This window comes from Schistocerca cancellata, chromosome 2 (assembly GCF_023864275.1).
Source record: "Schistocerca cancellata isolate TAMUIC-IGC-003103 chromosome 2, iqSchCanc2.1, whole genome shotgun sequence".
Lineage (NCBI taxonomy): Eukaryota > Metazoa > Arthropoda > Insecta > Orthoptera > Acrididae > Schistocerca > Schistocerca cancellata.
Genome location: NC_064627.1, coordinates 303708659 through 303734747, shown reverse-complemented (window position 1 = coordinate 303734747; position 26089 = coordinate 303708659). Strand labels below are relative to the sequence as shown.

The 26089-nt window shown below is 38.4% G+C and overlaps 1 protein-coding gene across 1 annotated transcript in view; it reads right to left on the bottom strand.

Annotated features, from left to right (window-relative positions):
- LOC126161684 (replication factor C subunit 4) overlaps positions 1 to 25863 on the bottom strand; it is a 61401-nt gene extending 35538 nt beyond the window's left edge. The window contains exons 1-3 of the mRNA XM_049917697.1: positions 25532 to 25863; positions 16613 to 16789; positions 5227 to 5325 (exon numbers count right to left, since the gene is read on the bottom strand). Coding sequence (XP_049773654.1) covers positions 5227 to 5325; positions 16613 to 16789; positions 25532 to 25650 — 395 coding nt within the window. The 5' untranslated portion in view covers positions 25651 to 25863. The remainder of the gene's footprint in view (positions 1 to 5226; positions 5326 to 16612; positions 16790 to 25531) is intronic.
- Positions 25864 to 26089: the final 226 nt, after the last annotated feature.

Genomic DNA, 26089 nt, shown 5'->3' with positions numbered 1-26089 from the left:
GCACAGAATGTATCCAGACACTCAAATGTTAAAATCTGCTCCTTAACAATTTGAGGGTGTGTTCTGACCCCTCAATTTTTTTTTAAATATCCACATTACACCCATCCAGTCATCATTTAAAACAGAGGGCATCTCTCCAGCCAAACCTTTTAATGCTCTCTGATCCGTATACAATCAATTTTCAGTTAAAATATAATACACTGTTGTAATGGTTCCACTGCATCATATTCTCAAGGCCCTGCCACAATCCATGATGGAACTGTGAGTTTAAGGGCAATGCTCTATATGAAATGAGCTAAAATGATCTCATGTTGTCTGACAAATCGGACTAAGGTATGCCACAGTCGGGTGGTCAATTTCAGTGTATGAACTTCATTTTCACTTGTTTCTGACCACTCTCCCCACATGCCCACAGCAATTATTCTATCCAGAGACATATCTGACCTCAAGGGATAAGGCAGGATGTTACTGAATTATCATCACAGGCATGCTTGGCTGCTCATTTCCACAAATTCCAGCATGCTCTGATATATAATAGAATGACAAATTCTTTCTCTGCTTCTGCAGAGAAAGCAGGGTATCTTGGATGTTCTTGACAATATTCTCTGCTGCTGGTTACATTCTCCGGCTGGTTTGCAGTGCACTCTACAAGTATGACCAGATGAAAGTCATCAGGATCATGTACAGCTCAGCATCAGGATCATGTACAGCTCAGCATCAAAAAACATAATTATACCGGTAGCTGCTAAATCTTAGGATACTGTCTGGGAAAACAATGGAACAGTTGCCCACAAGGTTTAGTTATGAAGTTTTTATTACCACCTCAAAAAAGAAAAAGTAATCCTACGTTTGTAAGCCTATGTCTGCAGTCGTGGTACTCTGAAAACCACTCACCACAGCATACAGTATCCTGCTGGAGCAGCCAAACCAAAATGGCACTGCCCATTTATGAAGTGGAGTATCATGCAATAAATCATTTTTGGCAGCAGTGGAAATGTGCATATTTGTCAGGCCAACCCAGATGACTTGTGGTGAATGCTGGAGATCCTTTGGTTTATATAGCTTTAAAAGGTTGTAGCACAGTTTGAGCCGTCATCAGATAGAAAGTGGTGGTTCACTAGCTCCCGCACAGAGGCTAGTTCCCGTTACCAGTCTTGTTCTTTCATTGTGTACTACATCCAGCATCTTTTGATATGTAGTTCTAGATAAGTAACAAACAGTACAAGCATGATCTACACGAGATCAGATAAATGCTTTACAAACTGTTGTAGACTAGAACTGCCTACAGTCTGGACCTTTCTATTGAGATGCATTAAGCTGCCTAAAGCTTTAAGTGCCCTTACTTAAGTCCCACAAGTATGGTAACCAAATGAGCCTTTGATCACATGAGACCCATGAGCCTGCCCGACAGATTAAAACTGAGGCTGGTGTCATTAAACCATAGTTCTGGTTCACTTAAAATTTGGTGGATACCATTAAAATGAACACACATTGTTTCATCCATATCAAATTCAGAAACTGTATATTGTGCACATTCATTCTGTCTGAAGGATCAACTGTAATTGGCAAGATTTTGATGCAAGATAAGAAGAAGAGGAGGAGGAGGAGGAGTAAATCATAAAGTCAAGAACAAACAAAGAAGTCTTCTGTATTCTTCACTCAGCACACCTGCTGTTAGAGCAGTAAAGGCAAATATTCAATTCTTGGGATGAACATGAAGCTGAAAGCAATCAAAAACATAAAAAAACTGTAAATTTTGCATAACTGCAAAACAATGAAACAGAGTAAATGAAGTGTTGAAAGCTCCATGAGGTTATTTGTATGGATGATGCTGTTGCCTATAAGGAGGCTGCAGTACCAGAAAATTATAACTAAATGCGGGAAAACTTGCAAAGGATTGAAGATTGGTGCAGTGCGAAACATGAACACTTTCATCAACTGAAGCCTTGATTTAAGACCTGCTTTCCATCATACAGAGAAACATAACAAACAATAACAAAATGCTGCAGTTGAGTGCACCTTTGCATTTACACAGTAAACTGATACAGAGTCAGTTACACGATAACGTCCTCTCAATGAAGTTATGCTGTTTGTAGCAATGATCAAGCTGGTGACGATCCCTTAACAGTCACATATAAAATTGCTTGAAAGTTTGTCCCCCATTTAGTAACTGTATGACTTCACAACATTTGACAAATGCAGTTTGAAGCTGTCCAACATAAGCACAGAAGCTCTAGTTATGTTTTGACCTGCAGGATGTATTTCATTTCCGTCCTACCAAATACATCTGGGATAAAATCCCTGTAAAGTGAGGGATAAGCCCTGTAGGAGTTACAGGCCCTTTCAGCAAGTATATAACAAATCAACACAGATTAAAAAAAATGCAGAGAGGAGTGCACACAGAAAATGACAGATTACTTAAGAACAGATTACTTATGTGGGAGGAACAGAAGATTGTTAAGTTTCAGCACTGTAAACAGTGCAAAGACAGGGAGAAAATTGATACACAACAATATGACATACTAGTATCTGTTAATTTCCTGAAATAATTGCAAGAAAAAAAGCAAATGTCAGAAAAAAGTAACATGGTACAGCATTGTTAACAAGCAGACTCAAAGGGCTAGGTAAAAAGAGTTTCCTTCTTCATACACAATGACACCTTTCCTTTGTGAAGTGTGAGAGTTCTACATCTAAAAAAAAAAAATACCCTATAAGCCACAGTAAAGAACCTTGCTGAGCGTACTTCATACAATTTTGGCAAATTTCTGTCCTATTCCTTTACATATTGAGCTAGGAAAAAATGACTATCTATATGCCTCTATATGCGCCCTAATCTACCTTAGTCTAATGGTTCCTACATGAGGTATTGATGGTGGCAGCAGAATTATAACATGCTCTACCCTAATGTTATTTACACAACAGGGTTCATGATAATGAGAGCAGTAAGCCTGTATTTATCACAGTACCATCTTGTCTGTAAATTTCTCATCACAGACACCACTGTTTCCCACAACTCCTGCAACAAATTTAGGTGTTCCTTTCACTTTCCCCACCACTGATTTTTAATCTTACATTCCCTTCCATATGACTCGTAACAAGGAGATCACATACCAATTGGATTTTTGTAATTTCTTATATTTATGGTATGTGAAGTTCAAAACTTAAATATCAATCTTTCCAAGTAGTTTGATGCAACTCTCAAAAAATATTGAGAAAATCGACTTTGACGCTTTCAGACCATCTTCAATACACAAGAGTAAGGTTGATTTATTAACAAGCAGCATAGTTCCGAGTTAGTTTGCTCACCTGTCACATGGGATGCACGAATTTGATTCCAAGCGGATTCAAGTTTATAAACAAATGTGATGGGCTTCACCACTAATGTTGCAAGTGGATATCATCTGAGTTTCTCCCTCTTTGTTAAGGTGCATTTATACCTGAGCAACTTTCCATGGTGACCAAGTGCATATGGTCACTGCACAAAGAGGCAAGAAGACGCATGCACCTGTATAAAGTTACTCATACTTCTGACAAGTGCACACACAGCATCATTAATAGGTGCAGGAGTCTCCCAATCTCAGATGGGGAGACACATGCAACAGACCTGCAACTGCCTCGAGTTCTCTCTGTTTGGTGCTCCGATTTACTATTTCTCACTGTTAAAAGATTCAGTTTTTCACACATATTCAAATTTACCTTTGTGTTAGCACTTTGGCCAAATGATCTAGCAAGAACACAAGAAATTTGAAGAGAGTTATCATGCATCCCCCCCCCCCTTAATCTGGTTAATTCATCAGATTATAAGGACAGAATGAAATGACTGTCTACAGTTCCTCACAAACAGAAACAAGTTAGAAATAACAAAGGTAGGTCTGAACAAAATAAAAAGGCTTCATTAGTACTTCTGACAAATACACATTTAAAAAGAAGAGTGATTCTGGAGATCTTGGTCTGCCGAAGTTGTCTCAATTCTTTTACTAACCAATTTGATTCATAAATAATTTGTGTCATGGAGAGCAAATAAATGAACACTGAAATCATACTTATAATTCAAAAGGCTGCTTCCACCATTATATGAGTACTCCAGAACCAAATTTTCACTATACAAAGGCCTCAAACAGCCCTGGGAAATTCCAGATCACTTAAAAATCTCATCTGACATCCAATCATTTCTTGTTAGAGTTTGAAGGCTGAAGATAAATAAGAAACAAAAAAATTATTTAAATGTTTTTGACAAAATCAGAACACGAATTTCCTATGGAGACTATATTTCTAAAAAAAAATTAGAAACTTTAGCAGCACATGTATCCAGTTTCTAGCAGAAATGCGCACCCATAATGTACTTTTTGATTTGAAAATAGAACCTGAAACGGAACATCTAATGTCTGGTATTTCTTTGTTAGACAGTGGACAGTCCTTGAGTGTTGAAGAAACTGCTCCCCTCTATGCTTCAAAAGTTTCAACTGTCAATCCAGCCAGCAAATCAAATCCATCACAGCAACAACTAAATCGAGCACCACCTGACAAGCGTACATTAGTGGCCTCATTTTTAGTAGCATGTACAATATCAAGTGATTCATGAGGTAAAAATTCATAATTACACATTACAAAAGTATTTTTGAACACAGATTCTCATCACTGTAAGAGACTAAGAAAAGAATACAGCACCTTTTCACACAAACTGAAAGCACTACTATCGTTAAAATGGAGAAGCTTCAAGATGATTCAATTTTACACACAAACATTAGCAACAGGTGCACCCAATCACATAAAACGTGCCTGTTAAAACATGAACACTGTATTTCCGCACAATATTACTATAAAATATTTAAAAGCAATTAATATCAGAAGTGTGTAAAGCCAAGGTCGTTTCGACTACACTGCCCAAGTTTCGCTGGGATGCCGTCACACATTCGCTATACAGCCCTGATCTCTTCCCATGCAATTCTCATTATTTTGGAGCCCAGAAGCAAGACATTTGTGGCCTTAGATTTCCTTCGGACGAAGAGGTGCACACACGAGTACAATCATGGTTCCATAGGCAAACACAAACATTTTTCTATAAAGGCACTGACCATCTTGCATCACAGTGGGATAAACATAAAATAATTATGACAATCACTTTTGAAATAATAAGTCCACTTAATTTTTCCACCTGTCTTGTTTTTATTTGACTCCTACTACAGTATCCAAATGTCTTATCTAGATCTGAATGACAGTACTTACTCAGGACGAGTGCCACTTGCTGTTAGTTGAGCAAAAGTTTTCACTTTATCTCTAATGACTTGAATACCTCGTTCGTCGGATGCATTCAGCTCCAGAATCCTATGCAGAACAAAAATATCAGAAAATGGTGTTGAACATGCATGACAAAATAATTTCCAAAAATCACATTCCTCACATTAGGTTCCGTAGTCACTATGAACTTTTAACAGTTTTAACTATGCTTCCAAAGTGGTTTTCAAATTTACTGGTATACAATAACTTACTAATTTCACCCTTGAAGTCACATTTAAGGGGCACCAGAAAGCTGCCAAACACTACTGCTGTCATTATCTAGGTAAGCAGGACCCAGTATGTGTCTTAAAATTTTGTCATGTTGCCATAAATATCCTATCAGAGTGTAATGAGTCTGTGTGCATCAGTGGCCCCATGGAGACCCTTGGCAGGCCTCAGGTTAGGCTCTCTAACTTTTATAATAAAGCACTCCATGTCGTCCTTAATTTTTTTTAAAGACCTGTAAGTAAGCTATGACACTATTTTGACAACAGAAGCTCTGTTTTATTACAGAGTATGTCATTTAAGTACAACTATTCAAAGGTCATTCAGTAAACGATGTACAATTTGTTTTTACAGTTGTTAACGTATACAGGAAAATGGGTCATTCCACGCCAAGTGTCTAAAGGTTCCTGCATGATCACCATGTATTTTAATGAAATTTTGTGTGAACACTGGCAGATGCTCCCAATAACCACTGTTGGAGTTTCACTATCAACAGTTTAATGCTTGTGGAAATATAGTCATTAGTTTGACCCTATAGTGCACTTTCAACAGTGTACTTGTTATTTCAATTTTCATACAACTAATGTGAAGCAAATTCGGCCAAAGAACCAAGTGCTTGAAAAACCATGAAGAAAGTATGTTATAAGCCTGAAACTTTGCTTGTAATAACTTATCATCACAAGGTCTTAAAATACAAAATTTAATTCTCCTATTGTTTTCCAATGGTTTACAAATTAAGAGCAAAGCTGATGAGTTTTGTAAAAATGTCAAAAATGGGTATTTTCATTAGATGAAACAACAAGTTACCAGTCACTGTTTATCTCTACTACATGTTTCAAAGGTTTAAACTTCCATCGGTAGGTGAATTTACATTTGTTAGTACGACGTGTGTGTGTGTGTGTGTGTGTGTGTGTGTGTGTGTGTGTGTGTGTGTGTGTGTGTGTGTGTACGCGCGCGCGCGACGATATTTTGAAGGAACTTGGGGCACTGTCTAGTGGAGAAACAAAACACTATTTCAGAACACGGTTTTGGGTTTCTTTTGACAAAAAGTTTTTTTAACATATCTCTAACGGTAAACATAAAATAAGTGAAATAGAGTACATCCAGTGGTCACAAGATCCTTTCACTGTCGTAACACATCACATGTATACTGCCATATTTCATAAACAAATATGGCGTCTGGAAACTATTGGCACAAGGATTGTATAGCAGAAGAAAAAACATTATCACAAAGTACAAAGAATCTACAACATAACAACATTACTAGAGAATACATTTTAAAGGATTTGGAGGCATTTGTTTTGAGATGTCGAATAAATGTGTTGGAATAAATACTTCAGGTGGTATATAAATCCGATTTTGACAAGTTAAAATAGCTTACATTTGATACTCGTTTATACAATCAGGTGAAATGTTACAAACTTTAAGTACTATAATCATATTGTCTACAGTGGTAAAATGACACACAAATAACAATTTTGGTTATGATTCACAGATAGAAATGAAAGGCTGGAATCAGAGGGAGAAGGATAGAAAAAGAATGTGAGAGGGAGAGGGGGGGGGGGAGAGAGAGAGAGAGAGAGAGAGAGAGAGAGAGAGAGAGAGAGAGAGAGAGAGAGAGAGAGAGAGAGAACTTTACAAACTTGTACACTTGACAGCTGTTATGGTAACATTACTAAATATTGTTGGCAAATATTAAGGTGTGTGTGTGTGTGTGCGCGCACGCATTGTAATTTTAATGGTGTAAGCAGTTGATGAAAACAGAGATGATACTATTGTAAATATTGTCATTTTTGTCATTTAAGATGGATTCAGGTTGTTTTGTTTGGTTTTTGTGTATTTGGAGTGTTTCAATGATATCCTAGTTTTTTGCCTTTTGGTTTGATGTGTGAGATGCTGATACACTTGATGTTAATATGGTGTTTTGTTTCATGCAGGTGGGTGGCTATTGCTGATGTGTGGTAATTTTTGTTTTTTAGTGCTGCCATGTGTTCTTTGAATCTAATTCCAAATGATCTGCCTGTCTGGCCTATGTAGAAGCAGTCACAGTCCAAACATTCAATTCTGTAAACACCTGTGTGATGAAGTAGGCTTTGTGTGCTGATGATGTGGGGTAACTTCTGTCCAATCTTGTTGTCTGTAGTAAAGGATATGCTTATGCCTGTTCGTTTGAAGACATTGGCACTCTGATATGTTACCTAGAAAGGGGATTGTATGGAAGATGCTTTTCTCTTTTTGTGTTTTGATTGCTTTGCCATTACTGAGTGTTTTAGGGTGTCTACTATGGAGCTGTTATAACCATTTGCAATAGTTGTTTGTTTTATTATTTTAATTTCTTGATCACATTTGTCTTCAGAGAGTGGTAGTTGGACAGCTCTATTGATCTTGTACTGGAATGCTGCCATTGTGTGTGCTGTGGGGTGACAAGAGTAGTTGTGGATTGTAGTATGTTTTGTGGTAGGCTTCCGATGAATTTCTGTTATCCTTTATTCTAATGCTAAGGTCTAAGAAACCTGCACTGTCATCTGTTTGGTGTACAACTGTGAATTTTATGTTTTCATGGGAGTTGTTGAATAACTTGCTCAACTCACTGATGTCATCTTTAGTATCATCTACATACCTGTAGTAGTGGTATTTTCAGCCCACTTTTACAAAAAAAAAGTACTTTCTGCAAGCTCATTTCAACGATTTTCTTTGGGAAGACCATGTTGTAAACTACCTGAAACTAGATTTGATTTTTGCAATGCGAGTATATAAGGCCCTAAAAAATAATGACAAGACAAAGAAGCAGTGAGGTATTATGAAGGTACTCAAATTAAACCTGATATTTTTTGTTATTTTACTGATACTCTGTGGGGAACATAATATCAAAAATCCTGGTGAATAGGAAGTGCACCCAAGTCAGAAAAACTCAAGAAAGCACAAAAAAAGTGTCTTTTGTCGCGACTCATCATGATATACTTCATCCAGTTCTTCTGCTGTGTTACTACAGAATCAAACTAGTTGTAAACTACAAATTTGACTGTGCATTACTAACGCACAGGAGGTCACAGCAGTAAAACTGTTTTAGAACAGCTGCAACACACATTCTATAAACCGCCTTCAAGTTTTACGCCTTTGTTACATGTGAAAAGTTTGGTAAAGTTCGTAATGTGACATTTTTTGGAAAATAATTCATGTTAATGAGCATTCTGAATGTGAATTTTAATAGGCCAGCCTCACCACGAGTCCATATGGTAAAGATGCCATCAATGTATCTAAACCAAACCAGGGGCTGACGACATCTTTACTATATGGACTCATGGTAAGGCTGACTGCTAAATTTCTGAAATCTCTTAATACCTTCTCCCAATTAAATTTCACATGGTCCTATTCCAAATCCTGTGCTACTTTCCTTGATGTAGATCTCATTCTCACTTATGGCCAGTTACACACTTCTGTCCACATTAAACCTACTAACAAACAACAGTACTTACATTTTGACAGCTGCCATCCTTTCCATGTCAAACATTCCCTGCAATACAGCCTTGGCATTAGAGGCAAATGTATTTGTTCCGATGCAGATTCATTACAGCAGTGTACCACAATTCTCATCTCGCCTTCACTGTATGTAACTACCCCACCAGCCTAGTTCAAAAGCATATTTCCCGGACCATCACATCTAACCCTGGTTCTGCCAAAGACAACTTCAGAGCACACCACTGGTCACTCAGTATTATCCTGGTATGGAATGTATTAATCAGCTACTTTGACAAAGCCATGATTTTTACAATAAAGCCCTGAAATGAAATCCATTCTGTCTGAGATTTTGCCCACCACACCTAGAATAGCTTTTTGTCGCCCCTCCCAATCTCCCCAATATTCTTGTCATATCCTATGCTCCTTCTGCACCCATCACCCTACCGCATGGCTCCTACCCCTGTGACCATCCCCACTGCAAGACTTGCCCTATACACCCTCCTACCACCACCTACACCAGCCCTGTAACTGGCAAAAGGGAGAGCCACCTGTGAAACGACACATCATGTACCAGCCCTTATGTAAACACTGTTCAGCCTTTTACATCGCAATGACTACCACCAAATTATCAATTAGGATGAATGGGCATAGGCAAAGGGTGTATACTGGCAACACACAATATCCTGTTGCAGAGCATGCTCTACAACATGACAAGTGTGACCTTGGTACCTGTTTCACCACACATGCCATCTGGATTCTTCCCCCAGACATCAGTCTATCAGAACTCTGCACATGGGAACTAGCTCTACAAGATGTCCTTGGGTGTCACCATCCACCTGACCACAATTTATGTTAATTTCTTTCCATCTCTGCATTTCTTCACAATAACTACTCTTTTCTTCACTCACATTTAGTTTTCTCCATCTTTCATTGTCTTATCCATCTGTTTTTCAGCATCACCCTCCCAGCTCTGTTACATACAATGCACTTAGAATTTCACTCTTATTAACTCATGCACGATGTTTAATCAGTAATCTCTGTCTTGCATATTACCCTGTCTTCCACCTTCAAGCTCTCAGGTTTTCAAATCTCCACTGATGCAGTCCCCAACAAGTAGTCTTTCCTTCTCATCCCGTCTGATACGTCTCCCTTAACCCACAGTTCTGGGCGACTTTCCCAAAATCTACCCCTTTTCCTAGACCTCTCCAGTTCTTTACCTTCACCCCTTTTCTTTCCCCTTCAACCCTTCTGCCTGTAGAAGCAGCCACTAGGTCCAAAAGCTTGTTTCTTTTATGTGTGTGTTTTGCCACTGCTTGGTGCATAGATTATTTATCCAATTAAATTATTTTATCAAAAACTGATCGCTTTCACTACAGTATAAACTATGGCAGATGGGGTGGTATGATGCAACAGCAAGCAGTAACAATTCTGCACGATTGCTGTATGTTGCTGCTTTGTTGTTGGACTATTTACATATGTTCAGAAGAGAAATAACAGTGGCATCAAACTGACCCCTTCCACTGTTCTAGGTATTTTGAAGGAAATGTGTGTGAAAATATAAATATTTTGTAAATTCTAATACTTCATCATTAGAGGAGAAAAAAAATTAAGTTCCAAGTAACAAAATTGGATAAGTCATTCAAGAAAAACATATGACACTTCATTTCGAGTCGTCCTGTCATCCTAGTGTTAGCAATATTCTTGAGTTTGTTAATACCTATAACCTCAAAAACATTTCAGGATATTAACTTCTACCCCCATGTTTTTCTGTTGCCTTAACAAAAATCTCATTCTACCTACCAATTCTTCAGTTCTTCTTTTACCTTAACAGATCCAGAAATTGAAAGAGAATCAGCAGGTTTATTTTAAAGTTATTTGTTTATTGTTTTGTAAACCACTGCACAAGCCACATTGCAGCCTGATGTGAATGCTGTTCTCCAACACGGGATGAGTTAGATGACATTCGCAGGCAGCTGGATATTACCCTTCCACTGTCAAACAATTGAAAGCTGCCGCAAATGAATGTGTTAGGAGAACTACTGAGAGCCGTGTACCAGATACCAGGTGCTTCAAATACTATTCTCTCCTGCAGATCCTGCCTCCTCTACAGGAAGTATCAGAAGATCTGTCATTACTCATTCACTTGACTGTGAGTGGCATGTCAGTGGTACAGTTAGGTGCACTATACAGGGGAGACAGGGACTAGGAAGAACTCAGAATTGAGTCAGTGACACTTCATCTGTTGGAGGCAAGAGGGCAAGAGACGGCAAATGCAGAATGGTAGGGATTGTTAATCATCATATGATGCATATGGTACCTTTTAGGGAAATGTCAGCTAGGAATGCAAAGAAACACTACATGCACTCAGTGTGTATGCCTGACGGTCTCATTCAATATGTTGAAGACTCTATACCAGTGGCATCCATTAACGAAACATTTAGGAACAAATGACGCTTCTCCTCTGGTTCTGAGGTCATACTTGGATCAGTGGATCATTCCAGCGGCTGGCACAAAAGGTTGAGAAGAGCAATCTTGCACCAACACTTTCAATGAAGTTCACAGTTTGTAGCATTGTCCCCCCAAACTGACCATGGCCCCTGGTTCTGAGATGAGTGTGAGGATTGAACCAGAGACTTCAAAGATTGTGTGATGTAGTAGTCTGCAACTTCCTGAACTTAGGCCACAGGTTTTTTAAGGTCATTCGCCATCCCATCCTGATTACGATAACAATAGGGAACCAGGAAGTGTCAGTTTAATATCCATAGAAATGCCACCTACAGGTGAGAGTATTAAAATCCTAGTGCTTAACTATCAAAGCATTGACAACTTAGTGCCAGAGTTTGAAACACTCCGAAGAACCTGTAGAGCCTAATATTATACTGTGTACAGAAATCTAGTTAAAACCCAAAATTGATAACAATGAGATACTTGGGAAAATCTTAGGTGGATATCAAAACGATAGCCTAATGGTAAACAGAGGCGTATTTGTTGCAATAGACAAGAAACTCATATCCACCAAGATGGAAACTGAAATTGAATGTGAAATTACCTGGGCAAGACCCAGTACCACAGATGTACATAAAATTATAATAGGGTTCTCCCATCAACCAACAGACTCACCACCAGACGTAACCAAAATCTTTAGAGAAAACTTAAGTTCACTAGTATATAAATTCTCAAACCACACTGTCATCATTGGAGCTGACTTTAAATCATCCAACAATCAATCTGAAAATATACAGTCTTTTAAGTGGAAGGTGGGACAAGATGGCCTGTGAAAAATTACTGATTACCTCCTTTGATAACCAACTTAAACAGATTGTCCAGAAGCCCACTCATTATGGAAATATACTGGATCTGATACCAAAGACCTGACCTCTTTGAGTAAGGCCACATTGAAATTAGTATTAGTGACCATGAAACAGTTGTACCAATAATGATTACCAAAGTAAAAATGGCAACTAAAATATGTAGAAGATTTACAAATTCAGCAAACCAGATAAAGAGACAATAGTGTTGCCCCTCAATAAGGAATTCAAAACATTCAGCTTTGGAGAGGAGTATGTAGAAGAATTGTAGCTCAGATTTATGAATACTTGACCATGCATAGGACTAGATAGGGAGATGCTGATGAAACTGAATTGGCAGACATGTCAAGACAGATGCACCCATGAAATCCTACTTACAAAGCTTCAAGAAATAGTGTTAAACAGTCATTCTTCTTGTGCTCCATACATGAATAGAGCTGGAAGAAGCCCTAATAACTGGAACAACAGTAAGTACTCTTTGTAATGTACTTCACAGTGATTTGCCGAGTACGGATGTACAAGGGAGAGTCAAATGAAAATCTTAAATATTTTTTTAAATATTATTTATTGTGCAGAAGCGGTACAAAGCTGTATCACTTTTCAACATAATCTCCCCCATGCTCAATGCAAGTCCTCCAGAACTTTCAAAGTGCATAAATTCCTTTAGAAAAAAGTTCTTTTGGTAGTCTGCACAACCACTCATGCACCGCATGGCGTTACCTCTTCATCAGAACATAACTTCTTTCCTCCCATTGCATTTGAGTGGTCCAAACATATGGAAATCACTTGGGGCAGGTCTGTGATTGTTGCAACTGTTGTACGGGCTGTGTGGGGCCTTTTATTCTTATGTTGCAAAAGGACACCTGTTGACAGCAATCCAGGTCGCTTTGATTTGATTGCAGGCTGCAGATGATTTTTTAGGAGATCTGTGTATGATGCACTGGTGGCAGTGGTCCCTCTAGGCATGTAATGCTCCAAAATGATGCCTTTTTCGTCCCAAAAAAGAGTCGGGATAACCTCTGCTGATGGTTCTGTTCAAAACTTCTTTGGTTTTGGTGATGAGGAACGGCACCATTCCTTGCTCGCTCTCTTCATTTCCTATTGGTGGAAGTGAACCCAGGTTTTGTCCCCAGTAATGATTCTTGCAAGGAAGCCATCACCTTCTCGTTCAAAGCACGTCATTCTCTCATTTCAGGAATCGGCTGCCGTAGCACCCATCTTGCAGACAATTTGTGAAACTGGAGCAAATATGCACAATGCGGTGTGCTGACATGACTTATCTGTAAACATGCTGCAATGTCATTCAGTGTCACTTGGCGGTTTTCCTTCACTATGGCTTCAACTGCAGCAATGTTCTGTGGAGTCACAACTCGTTGTGTCTGACCTGGACGAGGAGCATCTTCCACTGAAGTCACACCATTTGCGAACTTCCTACTCCATTCGTAGACTTGCTCCCATGACAAACATGCATCACTGTACTGAACCTTCATTCGTCAATGAGTTTCAATATGTTTCACACCTTCACTACACAAAAACCGAACAACAGAATGCTGTTCTTCACAAGCATCAACACGTCGTTCTCTCATTTCAGTGGTGCCATCTTTATACTGATACTGTGATGGTATGTGTGCATCTGCACTATGCTGCCACCTACAGGCCATTCCGCAGGCTATTTGTAGCCTACTTATCAACTTTCAGGATAACGGCGCGAAATTTCGATTTGTTATTACAAATTTAAGGTTTTCATTTGACTCGCCCTCGTAGATACAGATGAAAATCTTGATTCATTATGTTTCCATTCTTAAACAGAATCACTTTTAGATTCTTTTCCAAGCAATGGAAAATCTAGGATGGATAACGGCGCGAAATTTCAATTTGTTATTACAAATTTAAGGTTTTCATTTGACTCGCCCTCGTAGATACAGATGAAAATCTTGATTCATTATGTTTCCATTCTTAAACAGAATCACTTTTAGATTCTTTTCCAAGCAATGGAAAATCTAGGATGGAATAACAATATTATGATAATGATAGATTCACCATACAGAGGAGTAGCAATCCATCATTTTCATAATATCAGAGTTTTAGTTGCTATATTTAATGAACATCAAGAGAATTCAACTGGAAGGCATTACAATGATGCATATGCCTGAGATTTTACATTACTGCATGGAGTGAAGTGTCAATACGTGTAAAGAATAAACATCTGAAGATGATTCAATACAAAAGCTGAAACTGGTAATGAAAAAGTTTTCCCGTGGCTTGTGATGAATTTTTTAGTATTTATCACACAATGCAGTGACTCAAGCCAAGCCAGGTCAACCCTAAAAATATGCATGATCATTGTTTCTGGATTCAGCAGACAGAGTCTCAGTTCTAGTCTGAATATATAGTCCTTGGAGGAACGTTCTCTTCTTGTTAAATAAACATAAAATAACCCAACATATCTTATGTAAGAACATTACACTTTATCCTCGATCTATAAAATGGCATTCTTTGATGGCTTCTGCACAATGATAATAAACTCATGACGAGGGCAACTGTGCTTTGATTTCCATGGCACCATTATATTAAATTTGAATATCCTAGCAGCACTGCCACGTATGGTCAATGTGTGATATAGAGGGCACTGTTGTCATCACCTGATGTGGTCAGATAACAATGAACCTGTGAGGAGTCTTTGGCAAGAAAGGCACTGAACAGCGACCAGCAGACCAACACATCAACAGTGGGTGTGACTGTGTTGGTGTGAGTGACACTGACCGATTTGGAGCTGTGGTCTTTGATGTGTCCAAGATGTGGCCACAGAATATTGTTGAGACCATTCTGCAGGAGTTACATGTATTTTGGGTCAGTTATTCGAAGTAATCTGAGTGCCTCAATCATTTCTACTATGTCACCAGTTACATCTCAGCCCTAAGTAGTGGTTCCTGGCTTTAATATTCTGTTGGTGGTCTTGTTCAAGTCCTTTCTGATATTTATTATAAAGCTTGTAATTATGATGTTGCCTTAGCTGATCATTTGTCCACTCCCCTTCTTTCTTTTAACACAATGCTCCAAACATACTCAGCCTTAAGTTCTTGCTCACCTTGCACTCATGTACAGTGCGCATTAATCAACTCTTGCAATGTGTGAGCAGGTCTAAATTCGTAACATACCTTAACATGAAATCCTTTAATACTTCCTCCAGCCATAATGATGTGTTGCCTCAAACACCCCGTGACTAATGGTACAAGAGCTGATAATCTGCTCATCGGCTAATCCATGAATACTACCATCTTCTTGAAATTCTATCAAACACCATAAAAATTTTTGTGCTCACATTACTGTATCAAGCCAAAACCTCCCCACTTCTGTCAATCATCCAAGGAGTGTGTGGAGTAACATCACAAACAATTTAGGTTCAAGGGCATACTGAAACTATGTGCTGGACCCTTCTTCATGGGGAGGAGAGCTTCTGTGAAGTTTAGACAGTAGGAGATGAGGTACTGGTGGAACTAAAGCTGTGAGGAAGCATCATGAGTCACATTTGGGTAGCTCAGTTGGTAGAGCACTTGCCCACAAAAGGTGAAGGTCCTGAGTTCAAGTCACAGTCTGACACACAGTTTTAATTCATCAGGAAGTTTCAAATCAGTGCACACTCCACTGCAGAATGAAAATTTTGTTCTGGAAACTTAAATTTTTTTAATGATTGTTGATCATGATGGAAGACTGACAATGAATTCCGGCTACCAGATACCAGTGATATGTCTCACTACCAACAATATTTCAAATAAGGCATAGGGAAGATGCAGTGGCAAAAAAAGAGTGACTTTTTTCATCTTTATTTGTTTCGCAGTACCGTAGAAACTCAGTACTGTGGAAGGGTGAATGACTTGCCAACAAAGGAAACACTAGATCCATAATCAAATACCTAGTATTAATGTTTTTTAATACTTTCTAAAAGAGAATATGGTAGGCTCCTTTTTAATACAGGCACACTTAAAAAGATATTTGAACAGTGTATCAGACTGGCCCCTTGCATTATGTCCTCACCACAGGCAGCAGTACTGCAGTCTTCACAGGGTTATAACCCCAGTTGTCTCCCCTAGTACCCCTTTCTTATCAGACCTATGGGCATAAATGTATTAGATATACAGTTGAGCCCTATTTTCTGACACATTTGACAGCTTTTTGTTGCCACTTGAAATTGGCTTCCAAGGTGAAAATTAATAGTGGTGATGGAGCAACTAATCTTAATTTTTGACAAAAATCTACAGCCTCAATGGAATCATACTTTTAATTTTTATGAAGTACACTTACTGCTAACAGATGACTAAAATAAAAGTACTTTTAATAAGTACCTTTCCCTGTAAATGTCTCCAAAAAGTTGTTTGGCTGCTGCAAGAATTGTGCTTGTCTTACCAGTACCTGGAGGTCCATAAAAAAGCAAATGTGGTAGATCTGAGCCACTGATGCATTTTCTAAGCACAGCAACTACTTCCCCTTGCTCTACAACATCATCCACTGTTCTTGGCCTGCTGCAGAAAGAAGAATCTTTACACTTTTCACTAAAATAAACAATAAGTCTACAATAGGTTCATAGATTTTCACATGACTCAAAAATGTGGAAGTGGATACGACATCCAATCACTTCTTGTATGCTGAGGCAAAAAAAAAAAAAAAAAGGCACCATGTGTATTTACACTAAGGGTCAGTCCATGTCAATTCAGCCAGTTTTAGCAATGGTCTCCACTAATCATCTCCGACTTTGTTAACTATTACTGTAGCTGCAGGCACATCTCAAAGGAAGTTCTGTAAAGTTTTAACTTAATATGTGCTATACTTTCTGCAACAGGGCCATCAGCTCGGAAGCCAATCAGCCGATGGGCGTATCATCATGAATAAATTGACGTGTTTGACAACTCTTTATAAGTTGACTATTGCAGTGAGAAACATGTAAATTGGTTTCAGTATTAAGAAAAGGACAGCAACCAGCTGCAAAATAAGTCATTTACTGGAAAAGATCTTGACTTCAAATATTACACAGTCATCATCAGTGCTTTAAAAAAAAAAGAATAGGATAGGTGGAATCAACAAGATACAAAATATATCAAGTATCAAAGGTACAGGAATCCACAAGTAAGTACATGGTAGTAACATACTAGTTGCAACAGGGGATGTAGATCCCAGTGTGTCAGAGTATAAACACTTATACATGATGTGGGCATGCATGGGACTGATAGAACTGTGGCCTTTGCTTACATCATCGCAAGCGACATGTACATACATCAAGAGCCTCTATTGGAGTATATATTGATTTTTTTTTTTAAATACAACCATAGCTGGTAAGCGGATCTTAACAGAAGTATATGTATAGGGTTTACAAATTCACAGAAAATATATGATCCATAAAAACAAACAGCCATTTTACATGTGAGCAAGGACAGGATGACATGTAGCATGCTCTCAATTGGTTTACAACAAATATGCGGTGCATTTCATATTAAAATTAATGGATTAGAATCCATTCGCAAAATTTCACACAATAATAGTTTTAAAATATGTGAAGATGCTTCACACAATTTAAAACTCAGGAATGTATACAGTCAGATAAGATAACATAAAGCTGTGCCATATGGAACTTGGGGTGTCCTCTCTGGTCTTGCAATACAGTGGGGTACTAATCAAAGAATCATTGTGTAACAAAACAAATACTGGGTGCGCAATTTACAACCACATCATAAAAAATATACTTAACTTGCTATGTAACAGAAGGTAAGCACACAAATAGTGAGTAAAATCTGGCATATATAAAATATTAAGGTACATGAAGCAGCATCATAAAAGTCTTAAGCCGCCCTTGTGGTCTTAGCTGCGAATAAAGTGTGTTGTTGTTGTTGTTGTCTTCAGTCCTGAGACTGGTTTGATGCAGCTCTCCATGCTACTCTATCCTGTGCAAGCTTCTTCATCTCCCAGTACCTACTGCAACCTACATCCTTCTGAATCTGCTTAGTGTATTCATCTCTTGGTCTCCCTCTACGATTTTTACCCTCCACGCTGCCCTCCAATACTAAATTGGTGATCCCTTGATGCCTCAGAACATGTCCTACCAACCGATCTCTTCTTCTGGTCAAGTTGTGCCACAAACTTCTCTTCTCCCCAATCCTATTCAATACTTCCTCATTAGTTATGTGATCTACCCATCTAATCTTCAGCATTCTTCTGTAGCACCACATTTCGAAAGCTTCTATTCTCTTCTTGTCCAAACTATTTATCGTCCATGTTTCACTTCCATACATGGCTACATTCCATACAAATACTTTCAGAAACGACTTCCTGACACTTAAATCCATACTCTATGTTAACAAATTTCTCTTCTTCAGAAACGCTTTCCTTGCCATTGCCAGTCTACATTTTATATCCTCTCTACTTCGACCATCATCAGTTATTTTGCTCCCCAAATAGCAAAATTCTTTTACTACTTTAAGTGTCTCATTTCCTAATCTAATTCCTTCAGCATCACCCGACTTAATTCGACTACATTCCATTATCCTTGTTTTGCTTTTGTTGATGTTCATCTTATATCCTCCTTTCAAGACACTGTCCATTCCATTCAACTGCTCTTCCAAGTCCTTTGCTGTCTCTGACAGAATTACAATGTCATCGGCGAACCTCAAAGTTTTTATTTCTTCTCCATGGATTTTAATACCTACTCCGAATTTTTCTTTTGTTTCCTTTACTGCTTGCTCAATATACAGATTGAATAACATCGGGGAGAGGCTACAACCCTGTCTTACCCCCTTCCCAACCACTGCTTCCCTTTCATGCTCCTCGACTCCTATAACTGCCATCTGGTTTCTGTACAAATTGTAAATAGCCTTCCGCTCCCTGTATTTTACCCCTGCCACCTTTAGAATTTGAAAGAGAGTATTCCAGTCAACATTGTCAAAAGCTTTCTCTAAGTCTACAAATGCTAGAAACGTACCTTTGTCTTTCCTTAATCTTTCTTGTAAGGTAAGTCGTAAGGTCAGTATTGCCTCACGTGTTCCAGTATTTCTACGGAATCCAAACTGATCTTCCCCGAGATCGGCTTCTATTAGTTTTTCCATTCGTCTCTAAAGAATTTGCAGCTGTGGCTTATTAAACTGATTGTTCAGTAATTTTCACATCTGTCAACACCTGCTTTCTTTAGGATTGGAATTATTATATATTCTTCTTGAAGTCTGAGGGTATTTCGCCTGTTTCATACATCTTACTCATCAGATGATAGAGTTTAGTCAGGACTGGATCTCCCAAGGCCGTCAGTAGTTCCAATGGAATGTTGTCTATTCCGGGGGCCTTGTTTCGACTCAGCTCTTTCAATGCTCTGTCAAACTCTTCACGCAGTATCGTATCTCCCATTTCATCTTCATCTACATCCTCTTCCATTTCCATAATATTGTCCTCAAGTACATCGCCCTTTTATAGACCCTCTATATACTCCTTCCACCTTTCTGCTTTCCCTTCCTTGCTTAGAACTGGGATTCCATCTGAGCTCTTGATGTTCATACAAGTGGTTCCCTTATCTCCAAAGGCCTCTTTAATTTTCCTGTAGGCAGTATCTATCTTACCCCTAGTGAGATAAGCCTCTACATCCTTACATTTGTGCTCTAGCCATCCCTGCTTAGCCATTTTGCACTTCCTGTCAATCTCATTTTTGAGACGTTTGTATTCCTTTTTGCCTGCTTCATTTACTGCATTTTTATATTTTCTCCTTTCATCAATTAAATTCAGTATATCTTCTGTTACCCAAGGATTTCTACTAGCCCTCGTCTTTTTACCTACTTGATCCTCTGCTGCCTTCACTACTTCATCCCTCAAAGCTACCCATTCTTCTTCTACTGTATTTCTTTCCCCCATTCCTGTCAATTGTTCCCTTATGCTCTCCCTGAAACTCCGTACAACCTCTGGTTCTTTCAGTTTATCCAGGTCCCATCTCCTTAAATTCCCACCTTTTTGCAGTTCCTTCAGTTTTAATCTACAGGTCATAACCAATAGATTGTGGTCAGAGTGCACATCTGCACCTGGAAATGTCTTACAATTTAAAATCTGTTTCCTAAATCTCTGTCTTACCATTATATATAATCTATCTGATACCTTTTAGTATCTCCAGGGTTCTTCCATGTATACAACCTTCTTTCACGATTCTTAAACCAAGTGTTAGCTATGATTAAGTTGTGCTCTGTGCAAAATTCTACCAGGCGACTTCCTCTTTCATTTCTTCCCCCCAATCCATATTCACCTACTACGTTTCCTTCTCTCCCTTTTCCTACACTCGAATTCCAGTCACCCATGACTATTAAATTTTCGTCTCCCTTCATTATCTGAATAATTTCTTTTATTTCATCATACATTTCTTCAATTTCTTCGTCATCTGCAGAGCTAGTTGGCATATAAACTTGTACTACTGTAATAGGTGTGGGCTTCGTATCTATCTTGGCCACAATAATGCGTTCACCATGCTGTTTGTAGTAACTTACCCGCATTCCTATTTTCCTATTCAGTATTAAACCTACTCCTGCATTACCCCTATTTGATTTTGTGTTTATAACACGATCCTGTAGTCACCTGACCAGAAGTCTTGTTCCTCCTGCCACCAAACTTCACTAATTCCCACTATATCTAACTTTAACCTATCCATTTCCCTTTTTAAATTTTCTAACCTACCTGCCCGATTAAGGGATCTGACATTCCACACTCCGATCCGTAGAACGCCAGTTTTCTTTCTCCTGATAACGACATCCTCTTGAGTAGTCCCCGCCCGGAAATCCGAATGGGGGACTATTTTACCTCCGGAATATTTGACTCAAGAGGACGCCATCATCATTTAATCATACAGTAAAGCTGCATGCCCTCGGGAAAAATTACAGCCGTAGTTTCCCCTTGCTTTCAGCCGTTCACAGTACCACAACAGCAAGGCCGTTTTGGTTATTGTTACAAGGCCAGATCAGTCAATCATCCAGACTGTTGCCCTTGCAACTACTGAAAAGGCTGCTGCCCCTCTTCAGGAACCACACGTTTGTCTGGCCTCTCAACAGATACCCCTCCGTTGTGGTTGTACCTACGGTACGGCTATCTGTATCGCTGAGGCACGCAAGCCTCCCCACCAACGCAAGGTCCATGGTTCATGGGGGGGAATAAAGTGTATTCTGAACAAAATTAACTATACAGTCAAATCTTTGAATAAATATACGTTATGCCCTATCATATTCATGCCTCTAATGTAGAGTCCATATGGGACAAAATATTTTTTATAAAATAACGTATGTAAAACAAAATTCTACGTATACTCCATCAGAGGGCGCCAAAGGCCCTTAACGATTTATGTTCATGGCATTTGCATTGATGTAAACAAAGGCTGCAGTTCTCTGTCAGTCACATGCATGCCCACCTCATGTATTGGTGTTTTTATTCTGACACGTTGGGAGTTACGTCACCTGTTGGCAACTGGTATATTGTTGCTATGAGCTTACTTATGGATTCTTGCACCTGTGTTATTTGATATATTTTGTATCTGTCTTTGTATTTTTTTAGTACTGATGACTGTGTAATAATCAAAATTTAGAACACTCCAATAACTGAAGGATATTGCAACCGATTGCTGTCCCCTTCTTAATGTTGAATTTCTCTACAATAGTTGTGTACACAGGGATCTAATGAATTCCAATTCAGCTACAAACTGGTGTTTTACTCAGCCTTTGGTGTAAAGTTCCAATATAACATGGACAAAACCAGTGAGACACCACATTTTCCACAACTGCTATTCAAATTGTGGAAAAAAAAATAAGAAAACAGAGGAAAAAAAATTCTTACGCAGGTGCGTCCTCCTCCCCCCCCCCCCCCCCCCCAATTTCAACCATTTGTACCAAGTTCAGCCTGAAACATTTTTATGTAACAACTATTTTTCACTGAAAAAGTTGTGATACACCACAAGATAAATATGAACCCTCATGCTTGTTTAGTTATAGCGATATTTGGACCTAGATTGGGCTTCTTAAATTTAATCATCATTTTTGACCAATGTTCAGGGTCAAACATCTCAAAATGGTTTTTAACTAGTTCCATTAAAAAGAGCAGATTTTTATCCCCTAGATGTTTGTTGGTATGATTGCTTAAGGAATAATTTTTAGTTTCAAAAGCAAGCAACTATGGTGCAGTAAATGCGAATTTTATGTAAATGGATGCATGACTCAGTTTATTTTTAAGGCCATATAAAGAGGAAACTTGCATTGGTCCATGGTAGCTTAGCACCTATAAATTTATAAAAAATTGTAGTAGCTCTGCTACTAATGGTTAAAAAAAAAAGTGGTAACCCTTTGCTAAGGAACCATGCCTGATAGCCTTGCAAGAATAGCCATGAGGTGTCTCTTTGTAAAGGTTTCCACACCTGAACTGGGTTGTACTACCAGATTCCCAAGCCTGTTACACAGTTTCCAATCAGATTCCCAAGAATAACTGTGTGCCTGCCAGGTTCTCAAGCCCGAGCTGCTCTGACTGAACCTGAATTTTTTTTTTACAGTACTGGATAAAGATTGCTCACACAACTTGTATTGGTGCCCTGTCAATGTTCTGGATGGAGCAGGAATGATGGCGATAATACACTGCTCTGGAATCCAGTAATAGCGTTTCCTATTTGGCCAACAGAATTAATGTGCATGATCCTTGGGATACATGAAGTCTATAAGTACATCTATTTATTTAGATGATACATGGTAAATATTCCCAATTCACCACTTACTGACATAAATACAGGAAATGTATTGTCCTGGTTGGAAATTCAAAATCTTTTCTCCAAAGCAGGTTGTGATGGACTGGTCAATGTTATCTATAAAAGACACTGTATCACTTGAAACTTTGTTAATATGAATTCATTTTTCATCAGTTGATACAAACTGGTAACCATCTCTTGTTCTCGAAATGATTTGGCCATTTTCAAACCTTTCTTCTTGAATCAATCTTGCAGTATCAACTTTAGCCTTTTCAATGAAGAAGCTGATTCTATGCACATTCTAATTACAAAACATGAACAAGTAAAACCAGGTCAAAATTAGGCTTTTCTCAGGTCGCAAAAGACCTGCATGAGCTCAAAGTCATTTTGGTGTTTTACCAATTCCATCACACAGTGACTTATCATGGCTTGTCAAGAAGTTCCATTCAACCTTTAATTCCAAAATCATTTTCATGATTACATAAGGTGATGAAGTTCTTGAAATTTTTGTACTCAGTAGCAGAACTCCCAATGAAATAACAGAAGTAGTTGATTTCCTGAACTGTATTCAAGTGCTCGCTCAACCTTGTCAAATAAACATGCACAGCAACAATGGCATGCCTAACAAAATTACTGATTATGCAAATATTGGATATTTTTGGTAACTCTGTAATAAACCACGAATGGCTGTGAAGTGGCCTGGCTATTTTCCCAGTGGAGGACTGCATAACATATTGCATCACAAATAAATAATTTTATGCATTTTTTTAAAAACAATAATTACTGACACCTACCAGGCTGTGTCTAAACAATATCCCCATAATATTGTTTTCTTGGAGCACTAGTCATCCAAATTTCTCAAGAGACCTTTCATGATGTTTGGCAGGTAGGAGATGAGGTGTTGGTAGACATACAGCCATGAGGACAGGCCACGAGTCGTGCTTGGGAAGCTCAGTTGCCACAGCACTTGTCCGCAAAAAGCAAAGGTCCTGACTGAGTCTCAGTCTGGCACACAGTTTCAAACTGAGAGAAAGCTTCAGTTTCTTCAATTTTCAAATTGTCTCTGATCATGTTCTAATGATGGCTTTATTGCTTCATGATGTAGTGATGTAGAATGAATTTCTTTTTAGGGCCATATAAACTGGAATTTACACAAATTCCAGTTCAAAACTTTATATAATCTTAAAAATAAATTGGTTCTCATCCACCCATAAACATCAAATACGCGTTCACTGTGATGAAGTTGCTGGGGCAAAAAAAAAAAAAAAAAAAAAAAAAAAATCTTAACAAGCACTTTAGAGAAAAAAAATGTTCTTTCTTATGTTTTAGGCAGAGATATCAAATGGTCGACCCTGAAGTGAAATGCATGTAGTAATCCCCCCCATTATAACAGCAACTGTGGAATATGTGCTACCTCATTGACCTGGTCCACATTATACTTATACTTTAAAAAAAAAAAATAGGTATGTTCAGATCAACCTCTGGTTGACTTGATATGACCCATAATTCAAAACTTAAGGCAAGAATACAGAAACAGTGTTTACAAGGTGCGAACCAAAAAACAGGGTGATATTTAATGGTTTCCTGATAAAATGTTGAACACAGTATAAACAGAGAAAAACTATTTTGCAAGACAACAGCTCAATAAAACAGCCTCTCAGAACATGCAAACATGAAATTTACATAAAATGCTACTTTCGCACACCAGAACTAATATTTATCTGTAGTTCGCGTTATGTAGAAACTACGGATTTAAATATTTCAAATCTCTCAATATTTAGTCACTGAAATATTCAAACACATAAGTATTTGTTTACATTAATTTAACAAAATGGTGTAAGCACATAAAATCAAATTTCTAATAAAAATAACATTACAGACATATTCTGTTTCTACAGGACTTTCTGTTCTCCCAGATATAGTATATGCTTAAACAACTCTCCTTTTGTAAAAAAAGGGACATGCTGTCTTTTCTGAAGTTCTTTCAAAATAATCAGTACAATAATGATAATGTGAAAAACATCTAAACATTTTTCAGGAGCATTAGAACTATATTGTCTGGAACCAGACAAATTTATACATTATTTGCTGTTCCTTACTTGTCAACTGTCACACTTCGAGCATTTATATTAAAAAAGGCTTGTGATCCAGGAAACACGTCTCTTCTAATCATTTTATTGATATCAAGGGTGAACACTTATGGTTTGCATGGCAAGATACAGTATTTCAATTTTTCGAGCATCACTTTATAGAACTGTTATGTACAAGAAAATAAGGAAGAAATTAAATTTTTTGGAACATTTTATCTTGTTTCTATTGGGAAGTCAGTTGTTATGTCAATGCAGCGGTTATATGCCTCCTAGAGTGGGGTCTGCTCCTCGCCAGCTTCAGCAGACTCACATGGAGTAGGTGGTCTGATCATTAGAACAGTGGTCGGGCCCAATCATCAGTAAATAAACATCTCTACGAGGTTGACTGTTTTATCGTATTAAAAAAACAACAGTACTGAGTTACAATATCCACAGAAACTTACTACTTCTCAACCCAAGGTGTAAGTTCCGCCTTCTTCGCAATTTGTGAAGAACTCTGTTTGGCATCCTTGCTCGTAGATCCAGCCTGCCCCAACTTCCCGGTTTTTAAAAACGACTGCATAGTTCGTGTTCACGCTAATTACAATGGCTTTCCAAATCCGAAAACAATAAATTAAACCACATTCGAACACTGCATCTACTACACACCAAAAGCCGAAAACTCCCGCCAACTCGCAGTTGTAAACATAAATGACATCTTTGCGTTACATGAACAACACACATGCTGCGGCGTAGAGGTGAGCACTGAGCAAGAAATCGTGTATCTGTTACAAATCACAGTGATTGAAAAGTCACAGATATCACAATAGGTTCGTTTAAGCAGCTGCCAGATTGCTACCACAGTCTAGCTAAAAAATCCAGCTTTAATGCGCACGCGAAGTTACGGTAACAGAAATCCGCCTTTCGTCTTTGCACTGCTTCAACGCTTCTCGTCCCATTTCTAGTTAGATTCCGCGCAAAGTGGTGGATAAACATCCAACTTGCTTACCTTACTATTAACA